This window comes from Capsicum annuum, chromosome 10 (genome assembly GCF_002878395.1).
Source record: "Capsicum annuum cultivar UCD-10X-F1 chromosome 10, UCD10Xv1.1, whole genome shotgun sequence".
Classification (NCBI taxonomy): Eukaryota; Viridiplantae; Streptophyta; class Magnoliopsida; order Solanales; family Solanaceae; genus Capsicum; species Capsicum annuum.
Genome location: NC_061120.1, coordinates 218776889 through 218792811, shown reverse-complemented (window position 1 = coordinate 218792811; position 15923 = coordinate 218776889). Strand labels below are relative to the sequence as shown.

The following is a 15923-nucleotide window of genomic DNA, read 5'->3' as shown; positions in this document are numbered from 1 at the left end:
CTAACACACGTCCTATATCACATAATACACATAGGACATGAAATGCCACGTAGAATGCTAGAGAAAAAGTGAGGAAAAATTGGCAACAGGGTCAATAATATTGTGAAAAAGTGTGGGAACTAATTTTTTTTTAAAAAAACTTTTATGTTATGTATACTATTTGTCTATTTACAAGAAGCAAACACATAATGTAAGTCCCTCCTTAGATTATTAGCCTAAAGAGTAAGCAAAACTGGCTGAAACTTTTCCATGTGAAATGTGTATAGACCTTTTACATGTCACTTTAATACTGTATTATCCATGTCATGTAAGTAACAAGAAAAAGAAAACATTATATAACAAAATACAAAAAAGAATTAACCTAAAAATACTACTATAAGAGTTACTTTGGCAAATTTTAAAACTTTTATAATATATGCATCATCATTAGATTAAATAGCAGCAAGGCTACTGAATCTTGGTCTTGTTCTGTCTGGTGATAGACTTTCTTCTAAGGCCTTTCTCTTGTTCTTGTTGTTACTATTGGCTTGTGATTGTTGTTGTTGTTGTAGTACTGTGTTGTCTGATTCTGTTTGTGGTACTTGTGGTGGAACAACATATGCAATGTCTATTGATTCTTGATTTGTTTCTGTGATGATTGTCTCAGGTTGTTGTTGTTTGTGACTTTTACATTTGGTTTTCATCATATGGGGTTTGAGTTTGTTAACATCTGATAATCTTACTGGCTTCAAGAAAAATTCTTCTGCGCCTTCTTCTAAGCATCTGTTAAAATCAATACGCAGTTGAATTAGTTCAGACGCAAAATTTTGGAACGATGGTAAAGTCGTCTCTGAGTAACCTATTGGTCAAGGTTTCGAACCATGGGAACAACAACTAATGCTTGCATTAGAATGGACTGCCTACATCACATCCCTGTGGGTTCGAGCTATAGAAGCGGCCACATCTACGCCACACCTCTTGGCCTATGGTCACGAGTTCAAGCCGTATAAGTGTCCACTAGGGCCTCCATGTGACCTACAGGCCACAAGTTCGAGCCATGGATGTAACTAGGGTAGCCTGTCTACATCACGCCTCTATGGTACATCCATGTGAAGTACAGGTCATGAATTCAAGCAGTGGAAGCAGCTAAAGTAGGCTGTCTACATCACACCTCTAGAGTGTGGCCCTTCCCCAAATCGTGTTAACCGGGGGTGTGTTGTGCACCGAGCTGCCCTACTTCCCATAAAAGAAGATAAAAAATTGATTATTTTGTACACACACACACACAAGAGATTAATTCAATTGTTCTGTTCTTACCTAGTGATTCTTGAAGGAACATTTTCAGATGACATAATGACCACTGGTATGTTTCTCAGAGATGAAGATTCCTGTTTTCACATAACAAATCAAAACTGCTAATTACAAAAAATTAAACACAAGATCTAAAAACAAAGCAATAAACAAGTACCCCAGAAAGGTCAACTAAAATTTTGCTCTAAACTAATTTTCAAGAAAAAAAATATACCTTAATTTTCTTGAGCAAATCATAACCAGTCATCCCAGGCATACAGTAATCTGTGATAATAAGATTGATTTCAGCTTCCTGCAAATCCAATAAACAACAAAAAGTTCAATTATTTTATGCTGAACAATAGACCCGTGCGGTCCGGCCCTTCCCCAGACGGGAGCTTTAAGTGCACCGAACTGTCTTTTTCACTTGTTGTGGAAACTTCATCAAAGAAAATTAACTAATTACCTGATGGTTATCAAGAGTAACACAAGGTTGATTTGTTTGATTCTTGTCATGTTCTTGTAAACCAAGAAATTCTAAAGCTTTACTTCCTGAATCTACTGTTGTAACTGCAAGAATAACAAACACAAACACATACAAAAAGAAAAATCAATACCAAAACTAAAAATCCATAAATTAAATGTCCTTGCCTTGAAATACATGACAGCATTTGATAGAATTCAATAACTTTGACTCAAATAACAAATTTGTAATTTTTTAATTATCAAGAACCTAGTAAAATGCAACAACGACGTAACCAACACAATCCCACAAGTGAGGTATGAAAACCTTAACTCGTAGAGATAGAAAGATTGTTTCAGAAAAACACTCAGTTCCAGTGCATCAAATCAAAATAATTACGAACAAGAAAATATGACAACTAATACAAAAACAACCTGGTAGACCACAACAACATCACCCCTTGTTTTCGAAACACCCTCAACTCAAGTACATCAAATCAAAATAGTTAAAAATGAGAAAATACAACAGCAAATAAAAACATGACAACTAATACAGAACCACCTAGAAAAACATGTTTTACTAGAGTTCCAAACTCATAAACTCAAAACCACCTAAAAGACATATTTTCCTAGAATTCCAAACTCATAAACTCAAAACCACCTAGAAAAACATGTTTTCCTAGAATTCCAAACTCATAAACTCAAAATCTTAGCTCGACATTATTACCTTGACAAGCAGAAGTTTTCAACAACCTCTCAATAAGCTTCCTATCAATAACACTGTCATCAACAGCTAAAACATGGAACTGTGACTCTGTAGCTGCCATTCCCATTGCTCCAAATTTTTTCCACAAAAATGAAAAAAGAAAAAAAAAGAACACAAAGCTTTCAAATAAGAAGAAAATAAAAAGTTGGTTTCTTTTTATGATGGGATTCTTGATTATTCTTAGAAAAGAATATGTTGAGTTTGTTGAAGAAAAAGGGGAAAGTTATTGCCTTTGTATAGAAGTAAAAATAACAACAAAATCTCCACAACTCACAAAGCAAGATCTGACCAAATCTCTCCAAATTTCCAAGATGATTTTTTTTTTTTTTTTTTTGAATTACAAGGCAAGCAATGGGAAAGTTCAATAAAATAAAAAAAGTGGAAAATATATTTTCTTTTAAAAAAAAATTGAGATTTGTAAAAAAGATTACAAATCTTTGAACATGGGGCTTGCTACTTATATTGTATTGGTTGATGAGGAAAATGATTCTTAGCTATTGGAGCAGTAATATGGGACAAAAAATAAATATTATGTCATTTACTCACTTTTATATTATTTGATATTTGATGTATTTAAAAAAAAAAAATTAGATATATATTTTAATAATTAAATATATATATTAATAATCTTTTGAAATTCTAAATTTTAGTTGACAAAATTAGAAGTAAAAGAGTTTAATTGACAATTTGAGCTAAGTACAAGCATCTTTTGGGTTATTCCACCATGTTAAAATGGAAGGTGAAATGAAATACTCCGTTGATTTTATTTTACATGACACACTTTATTTTTTAATATGTCAAAAAGAATATCATTTTGTTACAATTAACAAAAAAAATTTAAAATATACTACTTTTTAACCTCAACGAAATTATTTACAACCGTATAAATATTCAAAAATTATTTTGGATTATAAATGTAAAAAAAAAGTTTAATATACTAAAATTTTCGCCACGCGGAAGATTCAGAAAAGAATCTCACCCCAAGAATGTATTGTACATAATTTTATTTTGCACTTGTACAAGAGACTTATTTTCAAAGTTTGAACTCGTGACCTACCTGATTATATGATAATAATTTTATTGATTATGCTAATATAATAAATATCAAAAATGATTTTTTTTTTTTGAAATATTGTACTCCCTCCGTTTTATAATAAATGAATTGTTTGATTTTGGCATACATATCAAGGAAAAAACATTAAAGACATAAATTTAACACAACTTTCTATTTTTGCCCCAAAAATGAAAAGGTTGACCTTGTAATAAATTTTCAAAAGTTAATTGGTTGTCAAATCATAAGGACAAATTTTTAAAAAAAAATCAATGATTTACTTATTTTAAAACACTAATAAATACCCTAACAATTCACTTATTTCGAAATGAAAAGTATTAAATAAAGAATATCATATAAAATAAAATAGGAGAAATATTTACATTTTATATAAAAATTAAGTAAAATAAAATGGAGAAATAATGTTAAAGTATTGAAGGAAAGCAAGCTTGGAAGGAAAAGGGAAAGTAGGGGTCTGGTATTTTGGAAGGTGGAGAGAGTAGGGGGTGGGGTGGGGTGTAGGAAAAGTGGGACCCACGAAATCCACCCAAAAGATACAGGTGATGTCAGCAGTGATACCTTTTTCCTGGTGTGAAAATCTTGTGTGATTACCGTATCTTGAGCAGGTGCATGGTGGTACAAAAGTGAGAACTTAATGCCTACGTGGTACATACGTGTGATTATGTAAATTTTTAATGTATTGATTCACGTATATATTAAAAAATGTATATATCATGTAGATATTAAAGTTATCAAAAATATAATTTTAATTAGTTTAGAAATAGTGAAATCCTCCTAAAGTTGGGATGTATCTCGATAATTTCGTGTATAGTTCAAGTAGAAACATACCATTTTCCTTAATATATTCAATATAGTTTTACAAATGAAAAGATAAAATTGAATAAAAATATACTTTTATTTTATAAAAGTAGAGAAGTTATTTTCGACAGATCATTACCTAAGTAACGATAACAATTATATACTCAGCGAAATCTCATAAAGTGAGGTTTGAAATGAATACAGTATATCCTGATCTTACCTCTATTTCTTGGAGATAGAGAGATAGTTTCTAAAAAGACTTCCGCTTAAGAGAAGCAAATCAATGAAAATGAAATATAATACTTTCTCCGTTTTATTTTACTCGTTCTAATTTGATATTACATATTGATTAAGAAAAAATAATTAATAACATGATTACTTTATTATCGTACTCTCATTAAATGATGTTTATATTTTAATTTAGAGAAAAAATAATTAATACTAAGAATAAAAAAAGAAAAAAAATTATCTTATCTTGATTAATGAAAAATGACTAGTAAAATAAGAAATTAAATTAGAAATTTGGAACGAGTAAAATAGGACTAAGGGAGTAGTAAAAAAGTCGCGCTAAAAATAATGAAGAAAAAATCATAACTATAACAAATAATCGATAAACTTAAATGAAAGGTAATAAAAACAAATAAGATAGCAGAAGATTAATAATATTAATAGTAGGAAAAATTAGATAATGCTCGATTACCTACTCATTTTGTATCCCAATCATCCACCTCTATATCCTCTTGTTTATAGTATTCATATCTTCGATTAGTTGCAAGTGCGCCTATAAGTTAATAATTAAATATTTATAGATATTTAATAATTTTTTTTAAATTTTGGTAAAAATAAATGAGTTCTGTGAAACTATAAAGAGTCGTTTGATTGGGAATAAATTATCTCAAAATAATTAATTTCAAAATTAATTATTCCTTTGTTAACTTAGCCTATCAACCAAACATGAGATAAAATAATTTTACAATTTATTTCAAAGTTATTTTAACTTATACCTCACATGGAACGACCTCTGAAACTAGAACTTATAAGCTAGGGTAACCACTTGTTATTATTTTCATTTAGCATTTAACATTACTTGATTTGGTCCACTTCCATTGTTCACTATTTAAAGCATCATATGCTAGTTGACAAATAGTGCAATTTAATTAAGGAGAGATCATATAACATGTGCATGACATAAATATGTTGTTTTGAACAAAGATATTTGGTAACTTACATTAACTTCAATTTATTGTCCTATAAGAAATAGACTAGGTGACCTAGTTCTAGTGGACTCACAAAAATTGAATGATTTTACAATTTATCACCTTTTAATTAATTAGAAAGATTTTGGAAGATTTTTTAAATTTCAAATGACTATTCCACCTAATAAACGTATTTTCAATGCATTTTTCATATATGACATTATTATGATGAAACAAAATAACACAAGAAATTACTATTTGCATGCTTATAAAATTTAAATTGCAACCCCCATATCAATATTTGAATGTAAAATTCAAGATTCTCACCACATGTTTTGCCAAAATTATTCCACAATCCCTTCAAAAATAAGTGATGTTTATTTAGAATACTTATTAGTAAATTACTAAAATGGATTTAAAAAATAATTGCCTAGATATTGATTATCAATTTTGTAAGTATATGAAAAGTAATAAATTAAATAGTCATTATGAAATTGCAATAAAAGTGCAAGATAAATGTTGTATTTTGTTGTTACGAGATTGGTTAATTGCCATGAAGATCATGGAACTTTCCACTAATTTGACTGATAATAAATAAACATCAATGTGATAAATTAGGTTCTCACAGATCGAATCGAAACCTTTATATGTACGCAGATTTTCGACTCAATCTAATAGCCCACCTATTGAATATGTATATAGTTAAAAAGTCAATATTTCTTGTTTTTTTTCTATATATTTAATTTTTATATTTTTAATCTTTTTAATGAAAATTTTGACTCTCGACTGTAAATATGATATAGGAATACCTAATTTTGCTATCATTTGTTCAAATGGTAGTAATTGGATAGAGAATAAAAAGAGAAGACTTTTGACCATAGAAAAGAAAAAAAAAGGGGGGGATTTGATCATGGAAATAGATTTTCAAGAGAAAAAAAGTATAACATCATATAGGGGCCCACATAAGATTCTTCAAAATATGAAGGCCCATAACTGTCAATTTTTACTTTTATTAGTATAATAATAAATAGTACTAATAATTTAGCATTCTATAAAAACTTTTTTTAACTTGTAAATAATTTAACTTAATCTTTTTTATTTTTAATGAGAAGTTTTTTTAATCATATAAATGTTAGTTTTAGAAAGTCTTATAACTACAAAATATTATGACATAAGGGATCATTTGGTTTGATGATAAATTATATTGAAATTAGTTATACTGAAATTATTTGTTATGATATTATTTCTAATTGAATGTGTCGTTTGTGTTACTTAAAATAACACGTATTGCATTAATTCTAAGATTATAAAAGTACTTTTATTTAGTTTTTTCTTTAAAAAAAATGAGTTTGAGGAACCTCAAATATCATTTTCATTATTTTATCTTGGGATAACTAATTTTAATGTCATTATTCCACCCTTTACCGAAGATAATTTATCTTGGTACAACTTGTCTCAGGATTCGCAACCAAACAAGGAATAAAATGGTACTAAATTTTTTTAAAAAAAATCTCTGAACTATCTATGCTTATCCAATACACCAAACAATTCTACAATAATGACATATCCAGTAATTTTTTATAACGTGCGATCTAAGGAAGGTAGAGTATATGCAATCCATGAGATAGAGAAGTTGCTTCTAATGGACCCTCGACTCAAGGAAAAAACAATCTAAAAAAAAAAATGTAATAGAAATACGAGAACAATAAGGAGTGACATAATAGCAGATAATAATATAATAATACTATCACTAAATAATAGGAGTACTACAATGGTCTACCCAAGACAACATACATCAATCAAATCAAAGAACAAGAAACAACAAGCGTAGTACTGTGATTATTAATAAGGACAGCCCTCCTATCTAGCAAGTAGACACTCCTAGCTACTAACCTTCTACTTTAATTCGCGTCTTCCATAATTTTCTGCATATCTAAGGTTATATCCTTGATTGATAAAGTTGCAACTGCGTTATGTCCTGTCTAATCACGTCACCATAATATTTCTTCAGTCTACCTCTACCTCTCCAAAATCAACTCATAATCAATCTCTCACACCTCCGCACTGGAACTTTCGTACTTTTCCTTATCACATGTTCAAATCATCTCAAGTGGGTGTAGCCACCTTGTATCCAGGGTGGTCAGGTGAAAAACCTATGCCGAAAATTTATACCTTGTAAATAGGTAAAATGTTATTCTATTTGGTTAAACATAAAGGATTGAACAACCTTAACTCATTTGATGGATTTAGCTTAGCAGTGGTAGGTATTCAATAAAGGTCAAAGGCGACTCACGCACGGATTCGATTTCCAGGGGCTGCAATTTGATTTTACCGTTTTAATATTTTCAAAGGAGATCCTATTTTATTGAACACCCTTCCTAAAATTTCTAGTTCCGCCACATTCTAAACCTCACGTCTCGTATTTTGTCTTCCACTGAAGTGACTCCCACCTTATCTCAGAAATCCTCATTGCGATTCTCAGCTCTCCTAGTAAACGCACATATCCATAGCAGTATCCTCATCTCCGATCCGACACCTTCATTTCTGAATATAAGACTTTTTAACTAGCCAACAGTCCGTCTATACAACACAACTAATCCAACCACCAGTCAGTAGGACTTGCCATAATAATTTGTAGAATTTGAAACCGATATTGTTCAAAGTAGACTTTTTTCTTTTTTGATTTTTTAATGGTGTTCGATATTCACTTTAGAAGCTGATTCATTCAAACTAGGACTAAAATTTTCAATATTAAAAGCTAATTAAACGTTTCTCACCAAAAGCCACTTAGTACTAATATTTGTGAATTTACTATACAAGAATTACAAACACGATTTTCTAGAAAACTCACATGAAAAATGTACAATGGGTACAAAAATATGTGTCTATAAATAAAAAAAGATTCCCAATCTCACCATATATTGTCCAGTACAACCTGTCTCAGTTAATTCACACTTCTAAGATCATAAATAGGATAACCTGTCTTACCTGGCTCCAAATTCTTTTTATTACTATATAGTTTTCTAATATAAAATATAATGTATATAGCTCCTCCACTCATAACCTATCACAAACAAAGAGTACATCAATAATTTTGCTTCTTATTCTTTCAAAGGGTGTGAGTCATATAGTTTGGATCGGAAAAAGAGTCAGAAATATATTTAAACTAAAGCGAAATTTACTGTAATACACCTTAACTTTACGGGGGGTTTATGACCCTACTTGAATATTTATTATCGTATTTTTGTGGCATATATTTGTCCAACTGGACCATTTCAGACCGTTACGCGCTCAGTATGCGTGTATTCACGCAGTGATCTAGTTGGGCAAATTATATATATGCTATCGAAATACGATAATAAATAGTCGAAGGGGTCATAGTCCCCCTACAAAGTTAAAGCGTGTTATAACAAATTTCGTCATGTATTTCGAACATTTTTTCCTTTTGGATCAAACAATGGATCATTTACTTTAAAAATTAGGCAGAGAGGTTAATTATTTTATCTAACGTGACTAATCTGAAATAATCTTAAAAATTAAGATTAAGTTTATTTTTTAAGAATTACAATAGGAATTGAAAATTGCCAAACTAACTTTATATGATAATCAATGAAAGCTTAGTGATTTTATAATTAAAAAAAATAATTTGATAATTTATTTTACGATAGTATAAAGCTTGAAATCGCTTGTACTTCTCTATTAGCCCAACACAACTCTGATATTCAAATACTCTATTTTTGACTTAAAAAACAATACGAGTACTATTTTCTTTTTCTAAATTTTACAATTTTTATGTCCAAACGCTTCTGGTATACTTTTAATCTCCCCTCAAACTTTTCTTTCATAGCCAAAGAAAATTAATGCTGGAGCTAGAGCCACATCAAATTATGGAGACAAGGAGGACACAAATTTCATGCAAGTTGTTATATATCCAATTATAACCAGCCAAGTTACATATATACAATTATACCAACAAAAATGTACTATCTAATATGCTTTGAAGAATTTATATCATCACTAGACAAAGCCAAACAACTAGGGCAATGTGAAGATTATAACAAGTCTTTTTCCATAACTTAAAGATGAAGTGGATGTGTATGAAAGATTTTAAATTTCTAGCACTTTTCTCTATATGAGTGGGGTTATAAGGTTGGGTGGTGGGGAGTGGTGATGGGGTTTGAGTTATTGTTTTGATTACGAATTCGGGAAAACTCAATAACTTTAGCTCATATATATCTTATATACACTTATATATGCTGACAATTCATCTAGAATGTAATAAGCTATATATTTAAAATTCAAAATTAATAAAATCAAAATTTAAGTAACGCTTCTGCATCATGTAAATATGTAACTCATTGAATCTTCTTTAAACATAATATTCTTTCAATTGTGTGCTTGAAGGAAAGACTTAGAGAAACAGTAAAATCGTTTTCGAGTGACCTATAGGTCACAAGTTAGAGTCATGGAATCAATACTGATGTTTGTTATGCTACCTACATTATGCTCCGTATACTACGACCTTTTCTGAATTTTGCATGAACGTAGAATGCTTTAGGGTGCATCCGATTACTACTTTTTTTATTCTTCGAATCCACTTGTTGGAATTTCTGCTCAGGGGTTAAACATAATATTCTTTCAATTGTCTGCTTAAAGGAAAGCCTCAGGAAAAAAATAAAGTCAATTTCAAGTGACCTATAAGTCACAAGTTTGAGTCATGGAATCAATACTGATGTTTGTTATGCTACCTAGATCATGCCCTGTATAGAGTATGAACTTTCTTGAATTTTGCATGAACGTGGAATACTTCAGCATGCATCCGATTACTGCTTTTTTTATTCTTTGAATTCACTTGTTGGAATTTCTGCTCAGTTATTGGAGGGGGTTAAACATAATATTCTCAAAGAGAAACAGTAAAGTCAGTTTCAAGTGACCTATAAGTCACAAGTTGGAGTCATGGAATCAATACTGATATTTGTTTTGCTACCTACATTATGCCCTGTATACCATGACCTTTTCTAAATTTTGCATGAACGTGGAATGCTTCAACATGCATTCGATTACTGCTTTTTTAATTTTTCGAATTCACTTGTTGAAATTTCTGCTCAGTTATTGGAGGGGGTTAAACATAATATTCTTTCAACTGTTTGCTTGAAGGAAAGCCTCAGAGAAACAGTAAGTCAGTTTCGAGTGACCTATAAGTCACAAGTTGGAGTCATGGAATCGGTACTGATGTTTGTTATGCTACCCAGATCATGCCCTGTATACTACGTCCTTTTCTGAATTTTGCATGAACGTGGAATGCTTCAGCGTGCACCCGATTACTGTTTTTTTTATTCTTTGAATCCACTTGTTGGAGTTTCTGCTCAGTTATTGAAGGGAGTTAAACATAATATTCTTTCAACTATCTGCTTGAAGGAAAGCCTCAGAGAAACAGTAAAGCCATTTTTGAGTAACCTATAAGTTACAAGTTTGAGTCATGGAATCAGTACTGATATTTGTTATGCTACCTACATTATGCCCTGTATACTACAACCTTTTCTGAATTTTCCATGAACATGGAATGCTTCAGCATGCATTCGATTACTGCTTTTTTTATTCTTTGAATCCACTTGTTGGAATTTCTGCTCAGTTATTGGAGGAAGTTAAACATAATATTCTTTCAACTGTCTGCTTAAAGGAAAGCCTCGGAGAAACAATAAAGTCAGTTTCGAGTGACCTATAAGTCACAAGTTTGAGTCATGGAATCAGTACTGATGTTTGTTATGCTACCCACATCGTGCACCGTAGAGTATGGCCTTTCCTGAAATTTGCATGAACGTGGAATGCTTCAGCATGCATCCGATTACTGTTTCTTCATTCCTTGAATCCACTTGTTGGAATTTCTGACTCGATTATTGGTGGGGTGGGGGTGGGGTGGGGATGGACCTTTCTAGGGCACTGCCCCTTCCATGTTTAGGACAAGTAGAGTATTATGAACAATGTAAACAGATAGATTCCAGCAGATTGTGTTCACTCCTTGAGGAACCTTGCATGTTTTCTCTTCCTATTTCATCATCACTTTTGACCCTACCAATGTTTCATGGACATTTCCATGCTTTGTGGATCCACAAATAAACCAACTTATATTGCTCTATAAATTAAATGGAAAAATAACACAAACATACACATTAACTTATCATATTTACACAAATTTCTACCCTTATAAAGTAGTTACAAAAATTTCAACTAATTATATATCTTCGTTGGATGTGTCGGAAGCTAATTATGTATCTTGACAGATCCAAAATAGAAAAAAAATGTACCAAAAGCTAATTATATATCTTTACAATGAAAAAAAGTATCTTCATTAGATATATTATGTATCTCAAAAGACTGAAAATAAGAAAAAATGCATCGAGAGTTAATTATGTATTTATACAGACCCAAATCAAAAAATTTCATTATTATGCAAAACGTCAAAATTTTCTGTAATTAAACTCCAAACTATTAGGATTTATGTTATTTATACAATTAAATAAGCATATATAATTAATTTTTCCATGCTTAGTATTATTAACATTAAACTTTAGATTAATTCGGATTTATATTGCTGAAGATTCATTAAAGACAAAAGTGTTCCTTATCATCTGGATTATTTTATTTTTAGAACTCGAACCTAAAAACTCTAATCAAGAATGAAAAAATCTTATTCATTCCACCACGATCACTTGAAAAATAAGTGGAAAATCCATCCTTTTTTTCTTCTTTTAGTGGGGAGAGATCTGAAGTGAAAAAAAAAAAGAAGTAAAAATATAAAATAATTAATAGTCAAAGTCAATAATTTTTTTAACTCTTAATTAAACAAGATTAGATATTTTGGCTCATTATTATGAAATTTCAAATCAATTCGATAATACAAGGTTTATGTCAACTAATTTGACATTGTTGTTTTGCCTAATTTTTTTGTTTTGATAAACATCAAGCAAGCATAGACTAATTAATTAACAACACATTTGCAATTATATATATATATATAGTGATTAAAAAAATCATATCTTGTGGTTGGAAAGTGACTATTTACTTTTATAAATAATGGCCCACAAAAATGAATTTTTATAAGAATCATTAGTAGAAATAAGAAAATAATTATGTCGATACATTCAAGTAATTAAACACTTAACGATAATTGGGAAACTAAATTTATTATAATATGGATTTGTTATACCTCACATTTCCACTACTATCATTTTCATAGATCGCAAATATATAGAACATAACCACTATTATCAATCACCATGAAATCGCGAATCACCTCTGCTATATCAACTTTCATGGCACAATTACGTACCAATCAACTGCACCTTCACAACTTAGCTACTTCTCCACGACTAGCCATCACTACTGTCAACAACCTTCACCACACGACTTAACTATTACAGTCTACTGCTAATCTCTACCATAACACCTTCATCGATCGTTATTTATCATTATCATCAACCACAACCATCATGTCAACTATCGCAACAAAACAAACAATTAGTTCTTGCAATACCATCTATTAAAATATATTCGAGATGGCCATAGAGAATTAAAGTGCTTTCGATATACCACTTGAAATATTAAAAATTACTAACATGTTTGTTTTATTGCAAAAAGAGAATCTCTCTTCAAACTTTAATCCATAACATAATATATTCACAATATATATGACTCAAACTAACTGTTTTTTTTTTAATTTTAATTCCTTGTAAAGATACACATACTGAGCTCTATGCAATGAATAAATCCTCTAGGAGATTATCCACATCCCAATGAAGCAAAATGCCACAATTAATTTAATTATTTAAATTATTTGGGGTTAGGTACATAATGGACAGATAATTTGGGCTAACTGGCTAAACAAAAAGGTGTGCTAGAAATTATTATTTTAAAAAATAAAATTATTTAGAAAATAGGAAAATGTTTGAAACAAAAAAACAAAAATTAAACCTAGTTGTGCTACTAACTAGTTAGTGAAAATATTTTATTGTTTTTTTTTTGGCAAAAGATAAGCTCAAAAAAGTGACCTATGTAGGGATTAGGGAAGCTTTTGTTTAATAAATGGATTTTCCACATATGGAAAATCTTTTGGAATTTGGATTTATATGCAAATTCAAAACTATTCTAAATTTGTGTTTGTGTTTAATTTTAAATTAGTTCCAAGTTCAAATAATTTTTTTTGGGGGTAGAAAAGTTAAAAGTAATAATTATTCCATTTGATCTTATAAGAGATATAATAAAGAATTTTAAGGCCTTTTAATAAGTTTCAAACTTAAAACTCCACTTACTTTAGTTAAATACCTACTTAGCTATAATAATCCATTATAATTATATTAAACAAGATCCTTTTTCAGCTTCATATAAAGTTCTTTATTTTATTACCAAAAAAAAAAAAAAAAGTTCTTTATTGTATATAGTTTAATTTGGTTTTCATTAATAAGATTTGATAAAACATGTATTTTAGGTCGTCTAAGTTCTAACTCAATTCAGATATTAATTAAAGAGGTGATGATTGTCCAGAATCATATAAAGAGACTAATTATTATTTTATTCACCAATGTCTGACTTAAACGCACACTCTAAAAATACAACTCGAGAAGAATCGGACTCCAAAAGCTGGTTACCGAGGTGGAGAATGCAAGCTATATATCCTCCACATCAGCTCCCGATTAAATTGTTCTGAAACTCAATTCTCATACCTTACAATAGAATCATGACACATTACCCCTTCACGACATGCTTTAGACTGATTCAATACCATAATAACAAACAAACTTTTGACATAACTCAATCTCAAAATTTAGTTAATTATGAATTATAAGAATTGCCTACAATCACATAAGAAAGATAAATTATTCATTGATGTTGAACTACTAACAGTGAAGTTACAGTCGATTAATATAAATTCAATATTTCTTTCGTACACATACAATTTTATAACTTATATATTGTCACTTTAATTTCTAACTATACAAGTTAAATTATTTAATTTGATGTAGACACCTATTATAACTAATGTAATATGAGAGATATTTTTTAAAAATTAAATGAACGCATGCATGATGACGTAATATTATTCATTAACTCACCCAAACGTACACAAAGTTGGTCACGTTTCAATATTATGATAGAAATTAAATCCATCATAAATTCAACTACAACCATTTCGTCCAAACTTTTAATCATCAAATAATATCTCTTCATTCCAAATTATTTTTCGTGTTTATTCTGTTATACGCTTTTAAAGAAAATATAAACTAAAAGAATTTTTTTGATAATTTTATCACTATTTGTCTTAAGGTATAATCTATTTTTTTTCAGTTATTCTATTGATGTATTTGTAATATAATCTTGCAAAATAATTATGTATTAATAAGGATAAAATGAGAAAAATTTAAAACAACTAACTTTAAAAATTATAATACATCATTTGAGATAAAAGAAGTACCTTTTATTTATTTCAAGTTAATGCATTTTGAGACGACGTAAAAGAAACGAAAAGGTATTAAGGTAGTATATAATAATCAAAATAGAATGGTCAAATGTTATAATGATCATTAGAGGATTATGTAAAGCAAATCTCCATGGTCTTCAAGACTATATTGAATAATCTCCTAGGAAAATGACCTATTAAATCTTTGTAATTTTTCACCATTAAACTAACCATAGGAAAAAAGAATTAACATAACAAAAATTAATGGTTAGGCCTTTTTATACTAGTTAACTTTTATAATAATATTTGATTATAATAATTAAGTTCTTTTTAAAATTAATATTTATGTTATGCTATATTCTGTATGTTTTATAATATTATTTATTATTATAAAATAATATATTGGATCAAACGATGTTGTTATAGAAAAATTTAGCGGAAGTGATGGGTTAGAATTGAAAGGGACAAGAGATGGTCCCAAAGTACCAAATCTCCAATTCCAAAGAAGGATTTGGTCTTAAAAACAAATGATTCTTTTGATCTTGTTCGGCAAGGATTTTTCAAATCCAAAGATTCTTGCTGGATATTGTGGGTCACCTATGCTTTTATCTTATGGGGAAAAAAAGAACTAGTAACCATTTACTTACTAGTCACTCCATGGTATTAGTGTATGATGGCTGAAATGGAAGCTGGTTTTGACAGTTTTGTGTGGTAAGAAGGTGCCTTCGATTTAAGCGTAGAGGCAAGTTTTATAAAGTGACAGTCAGATTGGATATATTGTATGGAGCGGAGTGTTGCCAGTCAAAAACTTCCACGTCCAAAACTTGAAGGTGACGAAAATGAGGATGCCGAGATGGATGCGTGTATTTATCAGGAGAGATAAGGTTAGAAATGAGATTATTCGAG

At 29.8% G+C, this 15923-nt stretch overlaps 1 protein-coding gene across 1 annotated transcript; it reads right to left on the bottom strand.

The window, feature by feature from the left end:
- Positions 1-233: 233 nt before the first annotated feature.
- LOC107843885 (two-component response regulator ORR9) lies at positions 234-3002 on the bottom strand. The gene is made up of 5 exons (XM_016688294.2): positions 2459-3002; positions 1736-1839; positions 1505-1582; positions 1297-1367; positions 234-762 (listed from the first exon to the last, which is right to left on the bottom strand). Exons 1-5 carry the CDS (start codon positions 2562-2564, stop codon positions 432-434), a joined length of 690 nt encoding a protein of 229 aa, XP_016543780.2. The 5' UTR covers positions 2565-3002; the 3' UTR covers positions 234-431.
- Between the last annotated feature and the right edge of the window lie 12921 nt (positions 3003-15923).